Source organism: Anolis sagrei, chromosome 4, assembly GCF_037176765.1.
Source record: "Anolis sagrei isolate rAnoSag1 chromosome 4, rAnoSag1.mat, whole genome shotgun sequence".
Classification (NCBI taxonomy): Eukaryota; Metazoa; Chordata; class Lepidosauria; order Squamata; family Dactyloidae; genus Anolis; species Anolis sagrei.
The window spans coordinates 29,834,007-29,859,405 of NC_090024.1; the positions used below are offsets into that span (position 1 = coordinate 29,834,007).

The window sequence follows — 25,399 nt, forward strand, 5'->3', positions numbered from 1 at the left end:
GGACTTTTAATCAACTACCAAACTCACAAATTTTGTATTTTGTCTGTTTGTTTGTTTGCTTTGTTCTGTTAGAAATGTAATATAATTGACTGCCTTGATATTCTAGGATATAGGGCTGCATGGAAGGACCCATAGAATATCAAAGCAGAAAATCCCACAATATCTGCTGTGAACTGGGTTATCTGAGGCCTCTTTCACACTGCTGTATAAAATCCACATCGAACTGAATTATATGGCAGTGTGGACTCGGATAACCCACTTCAAAGCCGAACCTCATCATCGCCCTCCACCAGACCGGGCCCAGGAAGGCCTCCAGACTTGAGCATCTAAGGGTTTGCATCTCCACAAATGCTCCTGGATACCAAAGGCCCACTGCATAGTGTAAAGTAATGTAAGAGAACTGAAAACTGGGAAGCCCTGTCCCTTGAGCGCTCCAGCTGGAGGTCAGCTGTGACCAGCAGTGCTGCAGAATTTGAAGAGGCACGAATGGAGGGTGAAAGAAAGAAACGTGCCAGGAGGAAGGCTCATCAAGCCAACCCCGACTGAGACCGCCTTCCACCTGGAACCAATGCCCTCACTGTGGGAGAATATGCAGGTCAAGAATAGGGCTCCACAGCCACCTTCGGATCCACAAGAATACTGATCATGGAAGACTATCCTACTCGTCCAACGAGGGATCGCCTAAGTAAGTAAGTAATGTAAGAGATTCTGCTTTATGCAACTTGAAAATGATCTAAATACACGTGAGGATTTGTAAACGAAAGCGTACTTCTGTTGGGACATTCCTATGTAGGTTCTACTCTCTATAGATGCATCCACACTGTCGAATGAAGGCAGTTTGTCATCACCTTGACTGCTATGGCTCAGTGGTATGGAAGCCTGGGAGTTCTAGTTTTACAAGGTCTTTAGCCTTGTGTGCCAAAACCTGCTGCTGCCTTGTCAAGTTGCAACCCCCAAACTTCCATAACATTGAGCCATTGCAGCCAAAATGATGTCAAACCGCATTCATTCTATAGTGCAGGTAGTTGCACTCTATGAAAAGATTGGTGAACATCAGTTCCTTGTTGCATGTTGCAGCTATCATTTTGACTGTAAAACTAAAGCGTAGGTTCTCTCTGTTGCTTTACCAGTTCTACCACAGATTTACTACATAGCCTTAGGCAAGTCCCACAGCCTGAACATGGTGCCTTACGAAATGCAAGTAGTAGTGTTTGAACTTAATACTCTTACAAGCCTTCATTAGCTTCAGTAAAACACTTTGAGATTTAATGGAAAGAGGCACTTCACCTGATAATTACAAGCCAGAAGATAGATGTTGGCACTGAGGCAACAGGATTCCGTGCCAGAGCCCTTCTCTCACCATTTCAGGATATCTTAAAAGTTTAAAGTCTTGCAGGGAATTTATTGAGGCCTGGTTTGGGCACTCCCATATAAAGAAGATGTAGCATTGCCATATAAAATCCAGATTATCTCCTTGAACTGGATTATATGGCAGTGTAGACTCATATAATCCAGTTAAAAGCAGATAATCTGGATTATTGGGTTGTAGGTTTTTTTCGGGCTATATGGCCATGTTCCAGAGGCATTCTTGTCTGCTGGAGCTAGATGTGAACAATCTGGGACATCTAATCACCTCTCAACAAAAGATTACCCCAGGCACTGCCAGGCCATCAAATGCTAATCAAGGTGGTCAGTTGAAACATTCACACCTAGCTCCAGCAGACAAGAGTCCTTTGTCCCACCCTGGTCATTCCACAGATATAGAAACCCTTTTTCCTAGTTCCAACAGACCTCACTACCTCTGAGAATGCTTGCCATAGATGGAGGTGAAACGTCAGGAGAGAATACCTCTAGAACATGGCCATGTAGCCCAAAAAAACCTACAACAACCCAGTGATTCCAGCCATGAAAGCCTTCGACAATACAATCTGGATTTTATTTGATAATCAGGATTACATGGCAGTGTGGAAGGGGCCTGAGAGCTGCAGTTTGACAACGTCTTTATCCTTCTCTGCATAAGAATGCTGGTGCCTCGCCAAACCATAACTCCCAGGATTCCATAGCATTTAGTCAAAGTGGTTAAAGTGGTATCAAACTGAATGAATTCTACAGTGTAGATATATCCATAGTTTCTTGCCTCACAGGAGCATGCAATCCCACCAACACGGAAAAGTGGGCTGGATCATTTATGTCTTTTTCAATCTAGCAGTGTAAATGAGACCTGAATGTGTGTCCGGTGACCCTTACAAACCTCAGTTCCAAGGTATTATTTAGGTTTTGCTTTTAATTTTTCTACATTCAATAAAAGTAAACCTTTAAAGGAACCAGTAGGTGGCACCAGTAAAACTAAGTGTTGCAGATCTGTGAATGTGAACACTTTTCTGCTTTAATTTCTCAGTCATACTCAAAATGTTGGAGTAAGAAAGTCAGCAAACTTTCATTGAATGAAGCCTTTTTAAAATATAGAAAATAAACAAAAATATAGAAGAAAGACAACAAGAACTCAAAAAATTGTCCCAAGATTAAGAGGGAGGGGAGGAGAGAAAATTTCCTCCACTTAAAATAGCATTTTGAAGCCTGTATTTTAGCTGAAATTGTATATCATCTGTCATTTGAGCATTGCCAAATTATTACGGTAATTCACGTCTCTCCTTTTACATATATGCATAAATTGTGGCCGAACACAGCACCCACCACCCAATAATAGTTTTCCAAGCTCAATAAGTCAACTTGAAATACAGAGGCACCCTTCAGTTTACATGAAGTCTCCCAAGCCCCACCATGGACCAGCAGCAGCTCTTTAGTCTGAACTGGTCTGGCTCAGTCTATATATGCAGGGAGCCAGTCTTAAATGTATACTGGGCAAGGTCGAGCGCGGATGGCATGGAGCTGGGTCCAACTAAGAGCCTCTCTCTTTGAATCCAGAGATCTTTAATGGGCGCAGGTCCCAACTCTGCCGCAATTGTATGGAGCCCCCAAGTTCTTTAATCGGCACTTGTCTAAACTAGCGCTTGTCTCATGGTGCAAGGTCTCTCTAGGGACAACAAAATATTTTGGTAACCAGAATGAAACGCATCCTTATGATGCTACAATATATCTCATTTTGTGGACTTCATGACAGTTTTAACCCTTGCCTAACCCGAGCTGAGGCCATCAACCCAAAAATGTCTCCTACCATCTCAGACGAGGCATAGAAAGGACAATTATCACTTCTACACTATTTCACTGGCAGCCCAGCTAATGGATTTATGATTACCATCTGGGATTCCCCTCTGGTGGGACCTGAGTCATCAGCCACATTGGACAAAGGAACCTTTAAGCACCCTGTCATCCCAATAGATATCGTAGGATCTTCTCTTTGTCTGTCCTGTCTGGGAATAGTCTTGAGGACTCAGCACCCATTGTCCCTGGCATCCTGGGCTCTACATAATCCTGCCATCTACACTCCAAATTTGGGCATTACTTCCTAGAGACTCCTCTCCATCCAAAGGAACACCCCTCCAGTGGATGATTTTCCCACCCAGCTGGGAGGGAATCCCCAGCCACATCATCAGAGTCTACACCAATCTGGAGGCAAGCCAGCTTGAATCCCCTTCTGACTAATCAGGAGTGAGGGGGGTGGGGTGGGCGGCCAGCCAATCTTAGTGCTCAATCAATCACCAGTATGGGAGAAAAATCAAACTTAGACAATGTTAATACAGGGAAAGAAACCTTACTGTATGAAATGGTTATACACTCTATGTTGGTTATGCTTGTACTTGTGGGCATGAGCTTGCTTACATCCGCTCTTGGCCACAGCATAATTAAAAACCTCTGCCTCCTTGTCTTCGACCCTGATGAGTCTTTATTCTGGAACTCTGATTATTAGAATAAAAATGCTTGCCAGGCCAAACTCTATTTTAATTGCAGTCTAAATTTTGCTTTCAAAATGCAGACAGAGCATATTTAGTTTAAGTTTGCATCTACACTGTAGAATTAATCCACTTTGAGATCATTGTAACTGCCATGGCTCAATGCAATGGAATTGTGGGAGTTGTCATTTGGTGAGACACCACCACCCTTTAGCAGTGAAGTCTGAAGACCTTTCAAAATTACAGTTCCCCTAGGGATGTATAGCATTGAGCTATGGCAGTTAAAGAGACATCAACCTGCATTAATTCTACAGTGTCGATGCACCTTTAGATAAGGTTCTTCATAAAATCAGCCAAATCAACAGCATGGATCTGCAGTTATACAGTTCTAGTGCCAGAGGGTTATGAATAAAGATGCTATGCAGAACAAAGCAGATATAAACACCTATATGGAATAAAAAAATGTTTGTAAATATAATGTATTGTTGAAGGCTTTCATGGCCGGAATCACTGGGTTGTTGTAGGTTTTTCGGGATATATGGCCATGGTCTAGAGGCATTCTTTCCTGACATTTCGCTTGCATCTATGGCAAGCATCCTCACCACCTCTTTACCTCTGAGGATGCTTGCCATAGATGCAGGCGAAACGTCAGGAGAGAATGGCCATATAGCCCGAAAAAACCTACAACTTTGTAAATATAGTTGTAGAATTAGATCTCACTTTTATAGGCATTAATTCTGTAAATTAACATTTATCTAATAATTACATAGCACAACACAATTAAAACATTGACACCGGATATGCATGTGTTTTGTCATTCGCATTGTTATCAAAAATTAGGCCCAAAAATTATGCATTGTGAGACATAGCTCCATTGGGATATATAGTGAGGCCACCTTACCTTTTCTATTTGTCCTGTAGTGATCTTTCATGAATTTCCCTGAAATGTTGCTCCACCACACCTCAAACTTCAGGATATAAACACATAAATTATCATAATCTCTACACAATGTACCAAGAAGACTCAGAGGATTTACTATGGATTTGCACTTGAGCCTCTGGTGTTTTTCCATGTGATCTGATTTATTCCTGAGAATGCTTCCTGATCCATGCCACCCAACCATACTTATCCCTGGGACTGCCATTGTAATGGCTAATACCTTAAACACTCTTTTGTTCTCCTGGACTAGCACCCAGTCCAGGAGATATCAATACCCATTTCAGACCATTGTTGCTTGCCCTACCACATTTCTTTTTGATCACACCACACTCCTGGGCAGATCAATAAACAGACACAAATCTTCAAAATAATCCAACAACAGCTTATTAACCAGAGAATGGATCCTAGCCAGACACTTTCTAAACCAATCAGGAGCCAGCACAGTAGTCTTGAGTAGCTGTCGTAATACAATAAACATGATATGTATTCACAATTGCAGTATGTCGATTCTTTGTTGTGCCTTCTCCACTGGCATCCTCTTTGGCCACTGAAAATAAAGCTTTTGAGTTGTTGTGCCTTCAGCTTATCTGTGTTGGATCTGGACTTCTGGAAAGCTAGACACGCTGGGCTCCGAGTCCGCGGTTCTTGCAGAATCTGAAATTCACATAGCAATATTTTCAGAGACCATGCCTCCCTTAAAATATGTGTTTTTCACCCACAGTACACTCTGGACATTGTGGGAGGCATTTTCTAAATGTTGCCCTCTCTTGAGATAATCTTTCTTGTTTCTTTTTCAGTATTCTGTTCACAATGTAAATTTTAGTTATTTTTTTGCAAAATCTATAGCTTTTTCTTACAAGTAAACAAATGCCAAAACCTAGCAACCCAAAGATAAAGAAAAGCAGTGCTTTTATTGCGGTACAGTGTCAAGTATTGATAAAGTGTAGCAGTTCTGCTTTATAGCTTAGCAAATGTTTTCTTTAAAAGATCGAAATCATACTTTCTCAAACAGAACAATCAGTACTATATGGCTCGAGGGGATTGCGTAGAGGAAGACAGAAAGAAATGGCTGATATTTTTCCTTTTCAAAACACGTAATAAAGCCTCTGTTCCATCTGTTTCTTAAACTCTCAGAGGTCTGAACAAATTACAGAATAGTCTCCATTAATACAAAGGCAAGCGTTATTCATTCCATTGCCATATAATTTTAAAGTAATTCCAGGTGCAGTGCAGAAGACTGAAAATGACTTTCAGGGTGACTATGTCCGTATATGACTCTTTCCTTCTCAAGCTTTTTGAAAATGTAACTCTGTATTGCTTTTGCAGCTACTTCAGAATAGATACTTCAGAGAATGAATCACCAATGCTTCTTCCAAAGCATTAGATTTGAACTGTGAATTCTTCCAAAGGAGTTGTCAGCTCTCGCTGGATTTGGAAGGATTCACACTTTCTTTTCTATTCATAATCTCCATCTGAATATTTTTGCTGAATCTGACAACTAGTGAGAGATTGGAAGAAAATGGAGCTTGCTTTATTGGAAGTTCACCAAAAGTCCCACATACATTTAGTTTCATTAGAACAGCATTTGCAGAAGGCTATTCACAATTTGGTTGGACAACAGATTTTTTTTAACTCTGGAGAAAAATATATATATATAAATTTGTAACTGCTCAAAGAAGTGAAGTGGCAAACACTATTTCCAAAATTATGAAATAGATGGTATGGGATGAAAATAGATTTGAGTATCCTTTATCTCAAATGCTGTAGAAGCAGAAATGTTTTGGATTTCCCCTCAGATTTTGGAATATTGCATATGCACAATATCCTGGAAAAAGGACTCAAGTTTAAACAAGAATTTCATTTATGTTCCATATACATTATGAAATCTGAAGGTAGTTTTCTGTGCAATTTTTCTTTAGTAGTTTGGTGCATGAAACAAAGTTTTTGTACACTGAACCATCACAAAACACTATCTCAGGCAGCCACACGAACAATTTTGAATTTTCAGAAAATGGATATGCAATCTGCAATGAGTTGTGCTCTCCGAAATTGTAGAGTTGCTTGTGAAAAGTTATAGTATCACAGAATGAAGTGTCATCAAGATAAGAACTCATGTTTTCTAGTTTATCTTTTTGCAAAAAGTACATATTTGTTTATTCAGCATCAGCTAGAGTTAATGTGCAAAATCTGTGATAAGTAGGTTTAATTATGCTATCTCTAGAAGCCACTGATTGTTTACCACCTTGTCTTGCACATTGTTCTGTTTTTATAACTGCTCTGAGCAATGCGTTACTGAGTCCACTTCAGACTTGTGTAGCTAAAATTGAAAGTACATTTGCAGTGGTAATTAGGCACTCAACATTCTTAAAGACTGGATTTTCATATGGAATACCAGGATGAAGTGTCAATAACTGATTTAACGGTAATATTACCAGATAGTCAAAATGTGTGCATTTTGGTAGGTTATAGATGATGGAATTGGAAGGCAGTGTGGTGTAGTGGTTTGAGCATAATAATAATAATAATAATAATAATAATAATAATAATAATAATATGAAACTATATACTGCTCTATCTCCCCTACAGGGACTTAGGGCGGTTTCTATGTAACAAGACACCAAAACATTGAGAGTAAGCAAAACATAATGTCCTATATTATGTTCTGCAGTTGATAGTTGTTGGTAATGGAAGGGTTAGTGTAAATATTAGTTCTAAAGGCTGAGTAATCTGTAAGAGTTCATGGGTGAAAGCAGTTAAGGGTGGAGGTATGCAAGAGATGGGTTCCAGCTGGGTGTTTCTGGATATAAGGAGCTAGCCTTGGGACTGATCTTCGGGAAAAAGTATGTCTTATCTTGGTGGTAGATGCTGCTGATTTTCCCCCAGGTTTGTGGATTTTTGGTGTCCTGACCTGTCTCCTGAACCATACAAAAAAAATATCTTGTCATCTGTTTGCCTGTGAGTCACTATAAGAAATGACTTGAAGGTGTGCAACAACAATACATGATCATCCCATGCAGAAGTACAGGCCAGTGAGCTCCCAAAAGTATCTGCTCCAACAGCACTTCTCAGGATGTATCTGCACTGCAGAATTATTGCAGTTTGGGAAACGCTTTAACTGCCATGGCTCAATGCTGTGGAGTTACAGGGAGTTGAAGTATTACAAGATCTTTAGCTTTCTCTGCCAAAGAGTGCTACTACCTCACCAAACTGTAAACTTATTTTCAGGCTGTGCTTTAAACCTTTTTCCTACTTGACAAATCTCCCCCATAACTGAACGTCCCCATTGTACTACTTTTACTAAGTTCCCATCCCATTTTCCTCGATATCTTCAAGCTGAAACATTATTTTTGAGGAAGAACAAGCACAACAAGAAATATATCTTTGCACATAAAAATTATGTTGTTTATGAGGCATACCATAAAAAATGAAAAAGCTGTAATACTTAGTGAAAAAGCAGCAACACTCAGTGGGGATGCTATTTGCTTAACTAAGTCGATGAATAATAAATAAGCTTTGACAAATTGCTGGAAACAGCTTGCTTCAAAACCAAAATATATCACAAGTAGCAAATTCTGGGTACCTCCTGGGAATAGCGGGTGCAAGTGTGCCTATATTCAACACAGTAGGAAGGCCATTAATTTGAGATGACTTTCCTGACATTTTGAAGATTCCACCCCTGCCAGCAAGATAGCATCGATACAATGATGAAATAAGACACAGAAAATATGTTTTAATTAGGTTTGCCTATATTCCAGCTGTAGCAGACTAGAGATGGTGATTCATAGAATTGGAAGAGACCTCATGGGCCATCCAGTCCAACCCCCTGCCAAGAAGCAGGAAAATTGCATTCAAAGCACCCCCGACAGATGGCCATCCAGCCTGTTTAAAAGCTTTCAAAGAAGGAGCCTCCACCACGTTTCGGGTCAGAGAGTTCCGCTGCTGAACGGCTCTCACAGTCAGGAAGTTCTTCCTAATGTTCACATGGAATCTCTTTTCTTGTAGTTTGAAGCCATTGTTCTGCGTCCTAGTTTCCAGAGCAGCAAAAAACAAGCTTGCTCCCTCCTCCCTATGACTACTTCTCACATATTTGTACATGGCTATCATGTCTCCTCTCAGCCTTCTCTTCTTCAGGCTAAACATGCCCAGCTCCTTAAGCCGCTCCTCATAGGGCTTGTTCTCCAGACCCTTGATCATTTTGGTCGCCCTCTTCTGGACACATTCCAGCTTGTCAATATCACTCTTCAATTGTTGTGCCCAGAATTGGACACAATATTCCAGGTGTGGTCTAACCAAGGCAGAATAGAGGGGTAGCATGACTTCCCTGCATCTAGACACTATACTCCTATTGATGCAGGCCAAAATCCCATTGGCTTTTTTTTGCCACCGTATCACATTGTTGGCTCATGTTTAACTTGTCCACGAGGACCTCAAGATCTTTTTCACACGTACTGCTCTTGAGCCACGTGTCCCCCATTCTGTATCTTTGCATTTCATTTTTTCTACGTAAGTGGAGTATCTTTCATTTGAACCTCAGCGTTATTACCTATGTCTCAGTCCAAAGCTATGAGGACTGTCTTTGTCAAAAATAATAACTTAGAACACTGTATGTCTATTTTATCAGTTTGGTTTGAAACACTCAATTTGTATATCAAAATTCCACCCATGCCCACTGCTTCATAGTTGAACACTCACATTTTCCAAAAATAAAAAATGAGAAGTCACAGTCTATATATGCTATTCCAGTGTGATTCTGGGATGCTCCAAAATAAAATTATGGCCATGATTCATCCTAAATCTGCTGGATGACTCCATTAGATTTTTGCTGCAATGCTGTAAGCGGCTATTAATGCTACTCTATACAACTGAGTCAGGAAATAATTTAAAATACAGTGCTGTTCATTGCAAGCTGAAGTCTGCTGTCTTATATTTTCTGCTGTAGGAACTTGTAAATTGAAGATTTGTTTAAAATGGAGCTAGGAAGGAAAATACCCCACTTGCACTAGGGACGGATAACTTCATACTACACCATTTTTAAATCTTCATTGGTGGGGAACAGAGCACATGAAAAGTACTTTGCTGTACAGTTTGTATTTTTCAATAAGAAACAAGCCAATTGCGTCATCCGTCTCCAGGCCTTCAATTAGGACAGGAAGTCCGTTAAGTATGTGCTGTGCCGCAATGATTAATAGAAATTATAGGTTAGCCATGTAACCTTTTGCAATCCATGGAGAGAAGTATTTCACCCCCAGGGCTGTATTTACACAAATGGATTATTATATGTGTGTTGTAACTGTACTGCAGTGCATCTCCACAGCAATACACTATGGTTGTCAGGATGTCCTTTTCGTGGAATGGATTCTTGACTTCTTCCTTTATCTTAGACTGTAATGACAGATAATACAATTGTAGTGCTGTGATTCCACCTCAACTGCCCTGGCAGTGTGATCTGGAGTTTGTAGTTTGGTAAAGCAATTGCATTATTTGACTTATTTATTTCATGCCAAAAGAATTGCATAAATAGGTATAAAACTGATAAAATAGAGGAAGCACAAGCGGCTAAATAATTTTTGACCAAAACCAGGCAACAGCAACCACATTGACTCTGGCTTTATTATTATTATTATTATTATTATTATTATTATTATTATTATTATTATTATTAACTTTATTTGTACCCTGCTAGCATCTCCCGAAGGACTCGATGCGGCTTACACGGGCCGAAGCCTCAAAACACAATACAATAAAAAACATAACACAACAATAAACAAAGCAAATCAAAACAATTAAGCAAAATAACCGCAATGACAATACATCAATACATCAAGACACTATTAAAACTGGTTCGGCTGGCGCAATGGGGTACAGGGTTAAAAGTGCTGAGATGGCAGGAGGAACGTAGGATTAAAAGTGCGGTGTGCAGCAACATTGGTTGCTTTAAACAATTCTCCCTCTGTGCATGAGGCAGGGCATTGTGGGCAAGCATACAAATACGGAGTTGTTTGTTCTACTTCACAGTCGCACAAGGTGGATTCTTCGCCATTTTACCAGGTTGTCTTTTGATCTGCCCACTCCACTTCTGAGTCTGTTCAGGGACTTCCAAGTTGCCCATTCCTGGTTTGACACTGGAGGAAGACCCTTGTGCGGGAGCCATCCAATTGGGATTTCCTAGTTTAGCTGCCCAGAGGGATACTCTTGCTGTTGCTTGGGGAACATTAAGAGGAGTAGTCAGATTATTACTTGGATAATTGCACTCTCTTTGGAACAGGCCTGATCCTTCAAAACTGAGAGACATCAATAGCCGATCCTTATGCAGATATTTTTCCTTTCTTCTGAGACTTCCTGCTTCTTTTTAAAGCAGTTGTGAGACATTCCAAGTCATATTTTCTCTGGTGTTTTCCAAAGGTAAATCCATTCCCCTCAAATACTAAGATTTTACCAGTTCTGCAGTGAGTGGGAAGATACACTTGACTGTATTTTATTAATGCAGAGCTCATCACTGGGTGAGAAGACATTGTTTAGATTTGAAAAAGGAAAGCAAAGAAATCTATAAGGGCCTCACATTGCTCTCTGGCTACTCCCCAAACCAACTTGTTCCTGAGAAAAGTATTGAAGGAGGCTTTGAAAAGGGGGCTTTTTGGGTGAAAAGCTAACAAAATCAGCAAAAGAGAGAGATACCCTTTCTCTGACTTAAAAAGAGCAATATGGAAGAAAGTGTTTTTTAAGAAACAAGATGTGACATTTAGAAGGTACTTCTTACACAGGATGTTTGTGGTTAACTTCAAATGTTGTTTTTGAAGCGTAGAGGCCACGTGTACAAGGAAGGTACTTTCCATCAAAAAGGTCAGAATTATTATTCATAAAAGGTGTTTTCCCTGAGCTTTCTGTTTGTAATGGGCTATAAAAGTTTGCAGATTTCAAGGAAGGAACACGGCAGCCACTTGAAGGATAGCATCTGCCTAATGCTATCAGGCTGTTCGTCTTCTTCATGAAGAAACTAAAATAAAAACCTTGTTTTTTTGATCTTTCATTGGGACTGTCTCAATCCTTCCGTGCTCCCGCAACGTGGACCTAAAAAAGACCCAATCTAGGGTCTCTAACAGTATCAGTACCACTTATTGCAGTGATTTCCTTATTGTACTTTAGTTAGTGTGTAAGCCCTTTCAAGCAGAAACATGTCACACATTTGACACAGTTTTATTATAGAGCAACATGCTTTTAATCAAAAATAAATGGACACTGCCAGATTTGCATTGTTGGTCAAGCTTTGTATTATAAAAAGACTCTTTAATACAGCCTCTTGCTCTAGCAAATGCATGGTATATAACTGAAGGACATCTTCTTCTATGAGTTCATATTGTTGGGTCGATTCCACTAATAGAAGAGCAAGTATCATCCGTTCTAACATTTTATAACAACACAAAGCTCCCATGTGGTGCATCGGGGTTACAATATCACTCTGTGCCTTCCAACTATTACAGTATTATCTCTGTTGGCACCAAACTCACTATATTCTATAGTAGTAAATTATACAGGATAATGAGGGAACTCCTGTGGTATTTAAAATTATATGGTATATCCAGCACGCCACTGAAGGAAATAATAAAGTATGCCACTTTGGATACAGAAACTGCTGAGAACACCCTGAGAGTTAGGATGCTGAACATTTTATACCCAGACTGAACATAAGAGGCAACCATGGGAGAACTGCATAAGCCAGAGAAGATGTTTCTGAGGGATTGTCTTGAGGGGGTTTAAAAATATTTTTATTTTATTTTTTATATGAAATTATTCCAGTGACAATATAAAATACGTACTAATTGCTGGCCCAGCCTCACCCAAATGGCAACACATAACAAGGAGTGTCCAAATATCCAGTGTCAACAGACATTTAGAACAAGAGTTTTTCCAAAGGCACTCAATAGCAGCCTGCCACCCCATTCAGCAAAATACTAAAACACTGTGAGGGCTTCACATTAAGTAGTCCATTAAAGTGCAGCAAAATATTGCAGAGTTCGTTCACCATTTCCTTTGTTTTTTAGTTGACACAGTTCTTTGCCATTCTTTTGTTGCTACTAATTTGTCTGATTGTTTTGGAGGCATTGATAGCAACTTCCTTGGTGGCTTTCTTCTTGTTTTCCCGTTTGCCCTGTGTTTTGAAAAGTGCAGAAGAAGTTAGATTAATATTTTGTTGCAGAAGAAATTTACTTTTAGTCAATTCAATATAATAAAAAGTACAAGTTGAGTCTCCCACATTTTGAACTCTTAAATCCAAAATATCCAAATTATCCCCATGGTTAGGTGAGATAGGGAACCTTTTTTTGATGGTTTGATGTATATAAAGGGCACATCTACACTGACTACTTAATTCAGTTTCAAACTAGTATTGAAGAAAATCACACAAAACATCATTCTTCACTGACCTCAGTGCTTCTAAAGCCATTCTGCTGCTTCTCTGTTGATGCTCCAGTGTTGTGAACAGTCAGTTTTGTACATTGTGTACCACAGTGAGCTCTTTTTTCAGTACTAGTGACTCCGCTCGCAGGTGAGGACTTTGCAATGCAGGTCTGGGTTGATTTGCTATCTTCCAAAATTCCTGAGAACACACAAAATTGCAAAATGACAGTTAAGAGACATGATACCATTCTAGGGTTTTTTTTTTGGGGGGGGGGGGTTGTCACTTTAAAGAAAGGCTGACAAAATTATCCAGTGCCACTGGGTGAATTTAATTTCACTATATGTTAATTTTCCTATAGAATTTATGAATGTATAAACTGTATATCCATTACTGTAATTTATACTCCTTAGAATAATAAAATCATAGAATCATAAGAGTTGGAAGAGTTATCATGGGGAAAAGGAGTCTCCACTGAAGCTGTATCACCAATCCTTGTCTCCAAGCCAAATTTTCACAACAAGCCAATTTTTTTCAGAATGCAATTGTCACAGGGACAGAAAGTTTTGGGGTTTTTTTTAATGTCAGGTGCAACTTGAGAAACTGCAAGTCACTTCTGATGTAAAATCATTGGGTGTTTGCAAGCACATTTCCCAGATGCCTGGATGTTTGATGTTTTACCATCTTATGGGAGGCTTTTCTCATGTCTCCGCATGAAAGCTAGAGCTCGACAGACAGGAGCTTACCCCACTCCCCAGATTTGAACCGCCAACCTTTCGGTCAACCAATTCAGTTGGCACATGGGTTTTAACCCACTGCACCACCAGGGGCTCCTGGGACAGAAAGGGTGGCAATATCTTCTGAACAGGGGCACAGACAGCAAAACAAACACCACAGGGGTATTACCCCTTCCCAATGGATCCAAAGCTTATAAAAATGTACTTGGTCCGACTGACATACAAATTCGATTTAAGAACAAACCTACAGAACCTATCTTGTTCGTAACTTGGGGACTGCCTGTACAATGTGTATTATTCCTTTGAAACTACAGCCCTGTATGTGAATGTGAGGATGTTCAAAGTAACAAGAAAAATCAACAGAATAGACAGATTATATTTCATCTGACAGCATTGTTGAAGCTGTGCGGATGAACCAATCAAACAGAGTCCTCATACAACCACACTAATATAACCAAGGTGTCATTTTTTGTATATCATGTTTCAGTGGACTATGATTACTGTTGATTACTGACATGACCATTGGTTTCCATTTTGGGGTCAGTCATTACAGCAATAAGTGTCCACGAACCAATTTGTCTAATCCGCACATGCTTTTATCAGCCTAAAAGATAATAACCGATACATATTCCATACACAGAACCAAATAAAGCTGTCAACAAAGATAAAATGTCACCGGAGATGGTTGGTTATGTTTGTTTTCTTGGATGTACGTATAGGCTTCCGGAGAAGTCAGAACTATTATTACTTTGTGCCAGCTGCCAGGCTGAGAGCAGCTGCAGAAACAGGCGGGGGATTATAGCCATTGCTCACTATGTTTGACCAAGCTCTTTATGTTGCTTCCTGTGAAACAATAAAGCTGATTCCCCCACAAACCCTTCACAAACTGAACACTTCTTCCGCGCAAACGGTCAAGCAGAGAACAGTAAAAGAACACTAGTTGGTATATGAAAGCACTACAGTATGTCATAAGCAACTCATATAAGAGCACACAGTGTATCCTAATATTTTTCCATCTTTTATTTTGTACCCACATTGCTTCCAGTCCAACATTTAATTAAGGTATTGTCAAAGGCTTTCATGGCCGGAATCACTGGGTTATTGTAAGTTTTCCGGGCTGTATGGCCATGTTCCAGAAGCATTCTCTCCTGACGTTTCACCTGCATCTATGGCAGGCGTCCTCAGAGGTTGTGAGACTTCACAACCTCTGAGGATGCCTGCCATAGATGCAGGTGAAATGTCAGGAGAGAATGCTTCTGGAACATGGCCATACAGCCTGAAAAACTTACAACAACCTACTTAATTAAGGTTTTTAGATAGTAGTTTAAGCACTTCATACATATCTATTTAAACATCAGCCAATAATAACACCTTTTAGAGGCAAAAACATGGAGGAATGGATTCAAACTGCAGGAAAAGAGATTCCACCTAAACATTGGGAGAAACTGCCTGATATTTAGAGTTGTCTGATGATGAGCTATGTTGTCTCAGAGGATGGCGGAGCTTCCTCCTCTGAAGGTGTCAAACAGAATGAATGGCCATCTGTTAGGAGTGCTTTGATTATGTTCTCCTGCATGGCAGAATGGGGTTAGACTGGATAGCCCTGGAGCCTCTTCAAACTTTATGAATCAGATTTTAATATTACGTTTTTGTCTTTCCTAGAACAGAAAGAAGCACAAAAAAGCACATTCCACAAGGAGCACTCTTTACCAAAGTATAGTTATACTTCTCCTCTGCATATCTGCAATGCAAGAAGAATCCTTGCAATTCTTGACTCTTCAAAAATGTCAAATTATACAAAAGAAACTTTTTTTAAAGTGTCTGTCTAATTTGATAGCTATTCAGAAGCAATGTTCAATGAATGGCAAGATACTGTCATCAAGACAAAGACCCTCAACTGGAAATACCTCCGGAGGAAAGCATATCCAGATTTAGTGGGTGGTTTTTTTGTTGTTATCTGTCCAGTAAGTGACACTCTTCATGTCCCAGTATTGAACTCTTTTGCCTTCATTACTCTTTTGTACAAAAATTTCACACAAACAAGTTGCATGGAACTTGTTTACAACTGCATTCATGGAGACTAAAGCTCATGACAATCCATTCTTATGTGGAAGTATTTTTGCCACACAATTCTCACCAAGGAACCACAGTATTTATTTATTGTATATTGTTTTTCTCAATCCAGGGAGGGACTCAAAACAGTTTCCAACATATTTAATACATATAAAATCTAACATAGATCAATTGCATATAATCCCTGATCATGCCTTGTATTGCTTACTGCCCAAAGGCAGAGTTTTTACAATTTTTCTGAAGGCCAGGAGGGAGGGAACTGATCTTATTTTGCTGGGGAGTTCCATAGTTGAGGAGCCACCACCAAGAAGGCCCTATCTCTCGTCCCCATCAGTCATATTTGTGAGGGAGGTAGGACCGAGAGCAGGGCCTCTCCAGATGATCTTAACCTCTGAGATGATTCATAGAGGGAGATACATTCAGACAGGTAAGCTGGGCCGGAACCGTTTAGGGCTTTATAGGCTAAAGCCAGCACTTTGAATTGTGCTCGGAAGCAGATTGGCAGCCAGTGGAGGTGGCATAACATGAAGGTTGTGTGCTCCCTGTACCCCACTCCAGTGAGCAGTCTGGCTGCTGCCCGTTGGACCAATTGGAGCTTCCAAACAGTCTTCAGAAGGAACCCCACGTAGAGCACATTGCAGTAGTCTATTTGGGATGTAACCAGAGCATGGACTACTGTAGCCAAGTCTGACTTCCTGTGCAGGTACAGCTGTACCAGGAGCTCCAATTTTGTTTGCTTTGCACTGAATGTTTGTTGTAGTCCTGAGTTTCAGGGGCTCTGCAGATAGATGGCTTCTTTTGGCTGCAATCATAGGGCAAGCCACCTGTCAATTATAGTTAGGTTCCCTGGTCCCGCCCCCTTTTGGGTTTTGGAGGGAATAGGAGCCATTTTGAGTTCAGTCCACACGGAGAAGCCTTTCATAATGGACATAAAACCAAGAGCTCCAGTAGAAAGCTTCGTCTTCTACAACTTTGCCGGGGATATACAGCCCCATAGCTTGGCCGTGGTTATACAGCCTTATAGCTTGGCTGGGGTTATACAGCCCTATAGCTTGGCCGGGGTTATACAGCCCTACGGCTTGGCCAGGGAGAAAGGTCCCATAGCTTGGCCGAGGATTATACAGCCTTACAGCTCCTTTGCTGAGGGACTTCAGCCAGCCATCACCGAAACCTGAACTCCTTTTCCCCTGGAGGTCTACAAAGCTCTGCTTCGTAAGGATCACTCGTGGAAGCCAGAAGCAGTTGGTGCCAGGTGCAGAGGCTCCACGCCAACAGAGGCAAAGACAGACTGCCCAGATTAGAAGTTAGGGATTTCCCCATTAGTTACGGTTATGAAAATAGTGCCTGTTCCCTGTGGACAAGATTGAGAGAGAGCCAATAGACTGTTAAGAAAGCCTTAAAGTACCTGTTTGTTTTCATTAATAAAGAACTTTGTTAAACCTTAAAGCAATCTAAAGATTCTGTTTTAAGGAAATCCAAAGGCCTTTAATCTGAGGCAGTCCCGGCGTCCCGTTGAGCACACAGAATTTATGTCCCATCTACAGTCTTATGCACAGGCCCAGCGTGCGACAGCACACTTCCCAAGGTATGGGTGCAACTGGTGCACAAGTTTTAATTGTGCGAAAGCTCCCCTAGTCACCACCGAAACCTGAGTGCCAGGCTCAGTGATAAATCCAGGAGGCCTTCCAAGCTGTGAACCTGTGTCTTTGTGGGGGGGGGGGGTGTAACCCCTTCCAACACAGGCTGTAACCCTATACCCTGTTCAACCTTACAACTGACCAGGAATACCTCTGTCTTGTCTGGATTCAATTTCAATTTTTTTTGCCCTCATCCAGACCATCGCAGCTGCCAAGCACACCAGAAGCATGGCAGAGAAACCAACAATAAACAATCAGCTGTGGCTCTTTGGGGGTGTAATTTCGGCACCCCAAAGTAGCCGTCTAAAAAGCAGAAAGAGAGACAGACAAAGCTGCATTGGCCAACAAAACCAAAGTGATACTGACAAATGATTTTAGTAACTTGACTGCTGAACTTGTTCTGAAAATTGTTATTTTGCTCTCATCCCTCTGAAGAAACTATTAATATTTAATGAACAATACTCTTTTTATCTTGATGCTTATATTTTGCCAATTACTAGAACAGAAATAATATTGCACCATAGGACAAACATTTCACCCGCTAAGAACACTTTTTATCTCAACTCAACCCATAAATTAATCAGTATTTTCATCCATCTTTACACTCCATTTAATTTGATATTAAATATTTTAAAGGTTTTTTTAAAATAGTATCTTATTAAAGATGCGCTGGTCTGTCCTTTACTGCCTTACAACCATTAACCTTTGTAGCCAAAATGAATGAGCATTTAAGGAAAAGATTCATCCTAAAGAAACAGAAGATGAGAACACAGTTTTGATTCTCAAAAGTTCAGAGAAAATGCCTTTAGATTTAAAAAAAAAGATATTAATTGGGTTGCTGTGGGTTTTTTGTGCTGTATAGCCATGTTCCAGAAGCATTCTTTCCTGACATTTTGCTCACATCCATGGCAGGCATCCTCAGAGGTTGTGAGGTCTGTTGCCTCCAAAAGACAAGAGTTTCTTTCTCTCACCCTGGACATAAAACCCTACTTGCCTAGTTTCCAACAGACGTCACAACCTCTGAGGATGCCTGCCATAGATGTGAGTGAAACATCAGGAAAGAATGCTTCTGCAACATGGCCATACAGCCTGGAAAACTCACAGCAACCCAGAGATTCTGGCCACGAAAGCCTTCAACAACACAGATATGAACAAAATCTGGCTACCAGTATTAAAAAACTCTAAAATTGCAACAGCACAACAACAGAGAGGAAGCAGGCAGGGACTTCTAATTACCTCTCAACAAGTTTGCTGCAGGCACAGTCAGTCCACTGTATGCTAATCAAGGTGGTCAGTTGAAACAATCACACCTAGCTCCAGCAGACAAGAGTCCTTTGTCTCACCCTGGTCATTCCACAGATATATAAACCCTTTTGCCTAGTTCCAACAGACCTCACTACCTCTGAGGATGCTTGCCATAGATGCAGGCGAAACGTCAGGAGAGAATGCCTCTAGACCATGGCCATACAGCCCAAAAAAACCTACAACAACCCAACACAAATATTTATTCCTGTGCTTTCTCCCATGAATATAATACCAGTTACCCTTAGATTTTTCAGGCTAGATGTCTATAGAACACAGAATATCAGGACCTGAATATCGTGACTGTAAACACCTTTTTGGTAACCAATCAGGAAACTGGAAAAAGACAATATTGTATGCCCAACAACGCATTGCCATACAACCTAGAGTACTACGTTCAGCCTTTCATACCCGTTTCCTTGCTTAGCTGCAATGCAGAAAAAGGAAAAATGTCTATAAGTCCAATTTCTGATAAAAACCAAAAGAAGAGCAAAGGATGTAGATTTTCATACATGTCAACATGTGCTTCATGTAATTAAGTAGTCCATGTTACCCTCCTTGCCCATTGTTTATATTTGGTTATACCTAGTTAGTATTCTTGTAGAAAACAATACATTCCTTAAGCCTGGAATATATTGACTCCAAAAGGAGGGAGACTGTTCAGGTGATGGCTGAGCCACTCCGTCCTCACGCTTTGGTTTAAACTACCTGCTGAATAAATGTTCCTGTTATATTAGCACAGGTAAGAAATATACGGCCACCAAGGACGTTTTCTTCTCAGATGCAGAAGATTAGACACTGTGAGTTATGCGCAGTGTCACGAATTTCCTCTATTAGTTGGCCATGACTTTTGCAGTAATATTCCATACTCTGCTTGGAAATGTACTAGAAGTGCTAGAGAAAGAAGGCGTAGCTATAATCAAACATTGATCACTGAGAAAATATTATTTTATCATCATGTGTAACACTTTCAGGCAAAGTATTCTGGGCCTCTAGCTTGGGGTTGGGATAGAACCTTCTAAGAACTTTGTTTGATTCTTCAAATCCTTTTTGTCCCACATATTTATTTTATTTATTTATTTACGACATTTCTATGCCGCCCTTCTCACCCCAAAGGGGATTCAGAGCGGTTTACAAGATATATATACATACAATATATTATATTATTAGCATAGTACAATATCAGTATTATATATCATTATATTGTACTATACCATTATATTGTAATATTATTAGTAATATTACATATTTATTTATTTATTTCATTTATTTATTTCAGTTACTTTTACCCCGCCCTTCTCAACCCCCAAGGGGGGACTCAGGGTGGCTTACAAAAAAGGCACAATTCGATGCCTACATAGAGTACATGTACATATAAAAACAGCAATCAACATTTATCACAATTAAACAATCAATATATAACACAATCACTAAAAACTAATCACGAGCTCAGCGTGCGTCTTTCAGAGTTCCATAATTCCATTCCATTTGTCAATTCCAGTCTATCGCCACGTCCTTTTTCATCTGCCAGATCCCAAATCCATGTTTTCAATTTTTTTCTGAAGGAAAGGAGAGATGTCGCCGATCTAATTTCCCCCGGGAATGAATTCCACAGGTGAGGGGCCACCACCGAGAAGGCCCTGCTTCTCGTCCCCGCCAATCTCACTTGTGATAGAGGCGGGGTCGAGAGCAAGGCCTCCCCAGAAGATCTTAGATTCTGAGGTGGGATGTAGAGGGAGATTCGTTCGGACAGAAACACTGGGCCGGAACAGTATAATACAAAATATATAATTTGCACCTATGCATCTATTTTTGAAGTTTTGTTTTTGGGGTTTTTTTTGTCGTGTTATGAGTGACTGGAGAAACTGCAAGTCCCTTATGGTGTGAGAGAATTGGCTGTTTGCAAGGATGTTGCCCAGGGGATGCCCAGATGTTTTGATGTTTGGTCATCCTTGTGGGAGGCTTCTCTCATGTCTCCGCATGAAGAGCTGGAGCTGATAGAGGGAGCTCATCCACGCTCTCCCCGGATTTGAACCTGCAACCTGTTGGTCTTCAGTTCTGCCGGCACAGGGGTTTAACCCACTGCGCCACTGGGGGCTCCTGTTTTTGAAGTGGGCAGAAAACACTGCTTTATGGTGTTCATTGAGAAGTGAAAATGATACTATCGACCAAGAAAACATTGGCACCCCGGGACTCCAAACTCCTAGCTTGTTGCTTCAGGATTTCAAAAAGAAGCAATTGTTTTGTTCCCAGTCTGATGCTGGCCACAGTTTGGAGAAAATGGGAACAATCGAACTTCTACTAGCTTTGCAAAGATGCTGATGCATCCCCAGTTATCACCGAGATAATGCACTGGAGACATTGTCATTATGTAGAAATTGGAGTTGTTATGTCTGCTGGATTGACATATTTCTTAATTCTAATATTGAATATCCATTTATTTCATGTTGGTGCAGTGCTACCGAGGAAGCATTGGGCTACGCATGCAGAAGTACCGCAGCATCAACCTGAATAGGAAAGGAACTACAAGTGTTGTCTGAATACACTTGTAGTTTGTGTCTATGATAACAATCAGTCATGATTTCTACCTTAAGGGGGTGCTTTACGAGTCACTAAGTTTGACTGAAGTACAAATGTGCCGCCCTGAATGCACGGAGTCCCTTGGTGTGGATTTGCTTGGACAGGGTGACGATCCAAATGTGGGAAGCCTGGCTACTGCTGTAATCCACTCAAGTGTGAAATTTCCACATTTGAGTGTGAAAATTAAAATCCTCTGCTACTTGCTTGGTGATGCATATTAATGTGGTACAACCTGGCAAAACATAGCACATATAAAACTGCAGCCGCAACCTGCGCTCATGCCATGGAGATGCCAATCTTCTCCATAGCAGCAACCTGGTTGTAGAATATCGATTAGCAGAAGAAGCGCCTTGCTTTTTCCACATGCTAACCTCACAGAGCCATGAGAATAGGAAAGTGGGTTGCTGTGAGATATGGCCATGTTCTACAGCAGTGGTTCCCAGCCTTTCTTTGACCAGGGACCACTTTGACCAGGGAAAGCTCTCCAGCATTAGTACCAAAAAAGTTACAAATCAATTTTTGGTCAACCTGAGATTGGGTTTGGTTATTTGGAGTGCTGATTCTGAAAATTGCATTGGACAGACCACATCAGCTCTAGTTTCTGATACAGAACATATGCCATCCAGTAGTTGCCATCTGCTCGTCCACAGAAAACCATGTTTAATAATCTTGAGCTGATGGGTAGTAGTAATCTTTCGTGGGTAGTTAGCCTTTCCCCTCCCGACATCCCTGTTGCCTTGGCTCTTGTTGCTGCATGGTTTTGAGGCAATGGTGCAGTAATGGTGAGGTTATGGACCATATTTTCATTTTTGGGGACCATCGGTGATCCATGGACCACAGGTTGGGAAGCACTGTTCTTCTTATGACCTATGACTTCTCTCCAACTTGGTGAGCATTCTTTTGTCGCATTGGGCTTCCTTTGCTCACCAAGTGCACGGACCCACAGATGGCTGGACACCGGAGCCTCTTGCTGCCTAACGGGTTTGGTTCCCGGTCCTGGGTTCTGGCTATTCGTGGCACGGATCTCACTATCCATGCCTGCTCCAAATTGCTCCATTTCACCAGCCACAGATGCAGGTGAAATGTCAGGAGAGAATGTTACTGGAACATACAGCTCAAAGAAGTCACAGCAGCCCTGTGATTTTGGCCATTAAAGCTCTCGACAACATAATAGGAGAGGATGGAGATTTGACACATAAAGCAACAGATTGCCCTCCTTTGAAGGAAATGGGAAGAGGGTGTTCAAGCACATTCGGCATAGAGAGTGCTCAGCCTGCAGCCTAGAATCATAGAACTGGAAAAGAGCCATAGAATCATAGAGTTGGAAGAGACCTTGTGGGCCATCCAGTCCAACTCCCTGCCAAGAAGCAGGAAAATTGCATTCAAAGCACCCCCGATAGATGGCCATCCAGCCTCTGTTTAAAAGCCTCCAAAGAAGGAGCCTCCACCACACTCCACTGCTGTGAGTTCCACTGCTGAATGGTTCTCACAGTCAGGAAGTTCTTCCTAATGTTCAGATGGAATCTCCTTTCCTGTAGTTTGAAGTCATTGTTCCGCGTCCTAGTCTCCAGGGCAGCAGAAAACAAGCTTGCTCTCTCCTCCCTATGACTTCCCCTCACATATTTATACATGGCTATCATGTCTCCTCTCAACCTTCTTCAGGCTAAGCATAGAATCAAAGAGTTGGAAGAGACCTCATGGGCCATCTAGTCCAACCCCCTGCCAAGAAGCAGGAATCGCGTTCAAATCACCCCCAACAGATGGCCATCCAGCCTCTGTTTAAAAGCTTCCAAAGAAGGAGCCTCCACCACACTCTGAGGCAGAGAGTTCCACTGCTGAACATCTCCCACATTTAGGAAGTTCTTCCTCGTATTCAGGTGGAATCTCCTTTCCTGTAGTTTGAAGCCATTGTTCCACATCCTAGTCTCCAGGGCAGCAGAAAACAAGCTTTCTCTCTCCTCCCTATGACTTCCTCTCACATGGCTATCATGTCTCCTCTCAACCTTCTCTTCTTCAGGCTAAACATGCCCAGCGATTTAAGCTGCTCCTCATAGGGCTTGTTCTCCAGACCCTTGATCATTTTAGTCACACTCTTCTGGACACATTCCAGCTTGTCAACATCTCCCTTCAATTGTGGTGCCCAGAATTGGACACAATATTCCAGGTGTGGTCTAACCAAGGCAGAATAGAGGGGTAGTATGATTTCCCTAGATCTAGACACCCTGCCATGCAGAAATACACGATCCAAGCCTTCCAGAGAGATGGCCATTCAGTAGATATTGAAAACCTCCATAGAAGGAGACCCCAGGATAGGAATGGGCCAAATTTGGACCTTCAGATATTTTGGGCTCCAACTCCCACCATTCCTAACAGCCTCAGGCCCTTTCCTTTTCCCCCTCAGCCGCTTAAGCGGCTGAGGGGGAAAAGGAAAGGGCCTGAGGCTGTTAGGAATGGTGGGAGTTGGAGTCCAAAATATCTGAAGGTCCAAAGTTGGCCCATTCCTGTGCTAGAGCATCCGAAACAAGCTGCCCCACTCCCTCCAAATGTGGCATCCTTTCTAAGATGCAAGCCCGAGATCCCAATCCCTTTTCCCCATGCACCATTCCCAGCTGGACTTCTGGATGAGGGGTGGGCCACTTGTTGGTCTCCAGAAGGGAAGGGCCCTCCTCCCCCCAGTGAATGCCCTGCCTTGACTCACCGGGGCCCCTCCGCCTGGTCTCGGCGGGTCCGGCCTCGGCGGCGGCGGGAGGGAGGTCGGCGTCGGTGTTGGTCAGCCAGGTGGACTCGGTCTCCCTGGTCCAGCTCTCGTAGTAGCGGGGCTCCAGGGCGTCGGCGCGGCTCCCCCCGCAGCCCATCCTGGCCCTTCCCTTCCTTTCCCTTCCTCGGTTCAGCGGCAGGACCAGGGGCGCCTCCTTCTCTGATGCTGCTGCTGCATCCCTCCTTTCTTCCTTCCTTCTCTCCTTCCTTCCTTAGCCCTGCTCTCGCCCCCTGGACATCTCCCCACTCTCTCTCTTTCCCAGGGCTACCCTCCCTGCACCCTACCAGCCCGTGCCTCGCCTTCCTTTGTGCTCATGCCCTTCCTCTCCTCCTCTTCTTCCTCCTCCTCCTCCTCCTCCTCCTCAGACGCCCAGGGCATTGAGCATCTTTCCTAGGAAGGAGGAGGAGGAGGAGGAGGAGGCAATGCCTGGGATGCGGGGAAAGCCTAGGAAAAGGAAGGCGGGGCCGAAGTGGTTGGTGGTCCTCCTCCTCCTCTTCCTTCTCTTCTCCCTCTCCCCTATCTCCTGGTTTTTCTCCCCCCCCCCCCCCCTCTTCTTATAGGATTGGAAGAGACCTCATGGGCCATCCAGTCCAACTTCCTGCCCAGAAACAGGAAAATCGCATTCAAACCACCCCCGACAGATGGTCATCCAGCCTCTGCTTAAAAGCCTCCAAAGAAGGAGCCTCCACCACACTCTGCAGCAGAGAGTTCCACTGCTGAACAGCTCTCATAGAAAATTCTTAGAATCATAGAGTTGGGGGAGACCTCATTGGCCATCCAGTCCAACCCCCTGCCCAGAAGCAGGAAATTCCATTCAAAGCACCCTCCCCGACAGATGGCCATCCAGCCTCTGCTTAAAAGCCTCCAAAGAAGGAGCCTCCACAGCAGAGAGTTCCACTGCTGAACTGCTCTCATAGAAAGTTCTTAGAATCATAGAGTTGGAAGAGACCTCATGGGCCATCCAGTCCAACCCCCTGCCCAGAAGCAGGAAAATCACATTTAAAGCACCCCCGACAGATAGCTATCCAGCCTCTGCTTAAAAGCCTCCAAAAAGGAGCCTCCACCACACTCCACGGCAGAGAGTTCCACTGCTGAACAGCTCTCATAGAAAGTTCTTAGAATTATAGAG

General features: G+C 42.1%; 1 protein-coding gene across 1 annotated transcript; it reads right to left on the reverse strand.

The window, feature by feature from the left end:
- Nucleotides 1-11,984: 11,984 nt before the first annotated feature.
- BAALC (BAALC binder of MAP3K1 and KLF4) lies at nt 11,985-24,773 on the reverse strand. Its single transcript, XM_060775695.2, has 3 exons — nt 24,211-24,773; nt 13,212-13,384; nt 11,985-12,937 (listed from the first exon to the last, which is right to left on the reverse strand). Exons 1-3 carry the CDS (start codon nt 24,365-24,367, stop codon nt 12,827-12,829), a joined length of 441 nt encoding a protein of 146 aa, XP_060631678.2. The 5' UTR covers nt 24,368-24,773; the 3' UTR covers nt 11,985-12,826.
- Between the last annotated feature and the right edge of the window lie 626 nt (nt 24,774-25,399).

Bases quoted from the DNA above. Each gene is read 5' to 3' on its own strand.
- BAALC (XM_060775695.2), bottom strand. From the start codon at position 24,367: ATGGGCTGCGGGGGGAGCCGCGCCGACGCCCTGGAGCCCCGCTACTAC. The intron at 13,385-24,210 runs GTGAGTCAAGGC...GTGTGTTCTCAG, and splicing joins GACCAGGCGGAGGGGCCCCG to GAATTTTGGAAGATAGCAAA. The intron at 12,938-13,211 runs GTCAGTGAAGAA...TTCAAAACACAG, and splicing joins ATGGCTTTAGAAGCACTGAG to GGCAAACGGGAAAACAAGAA.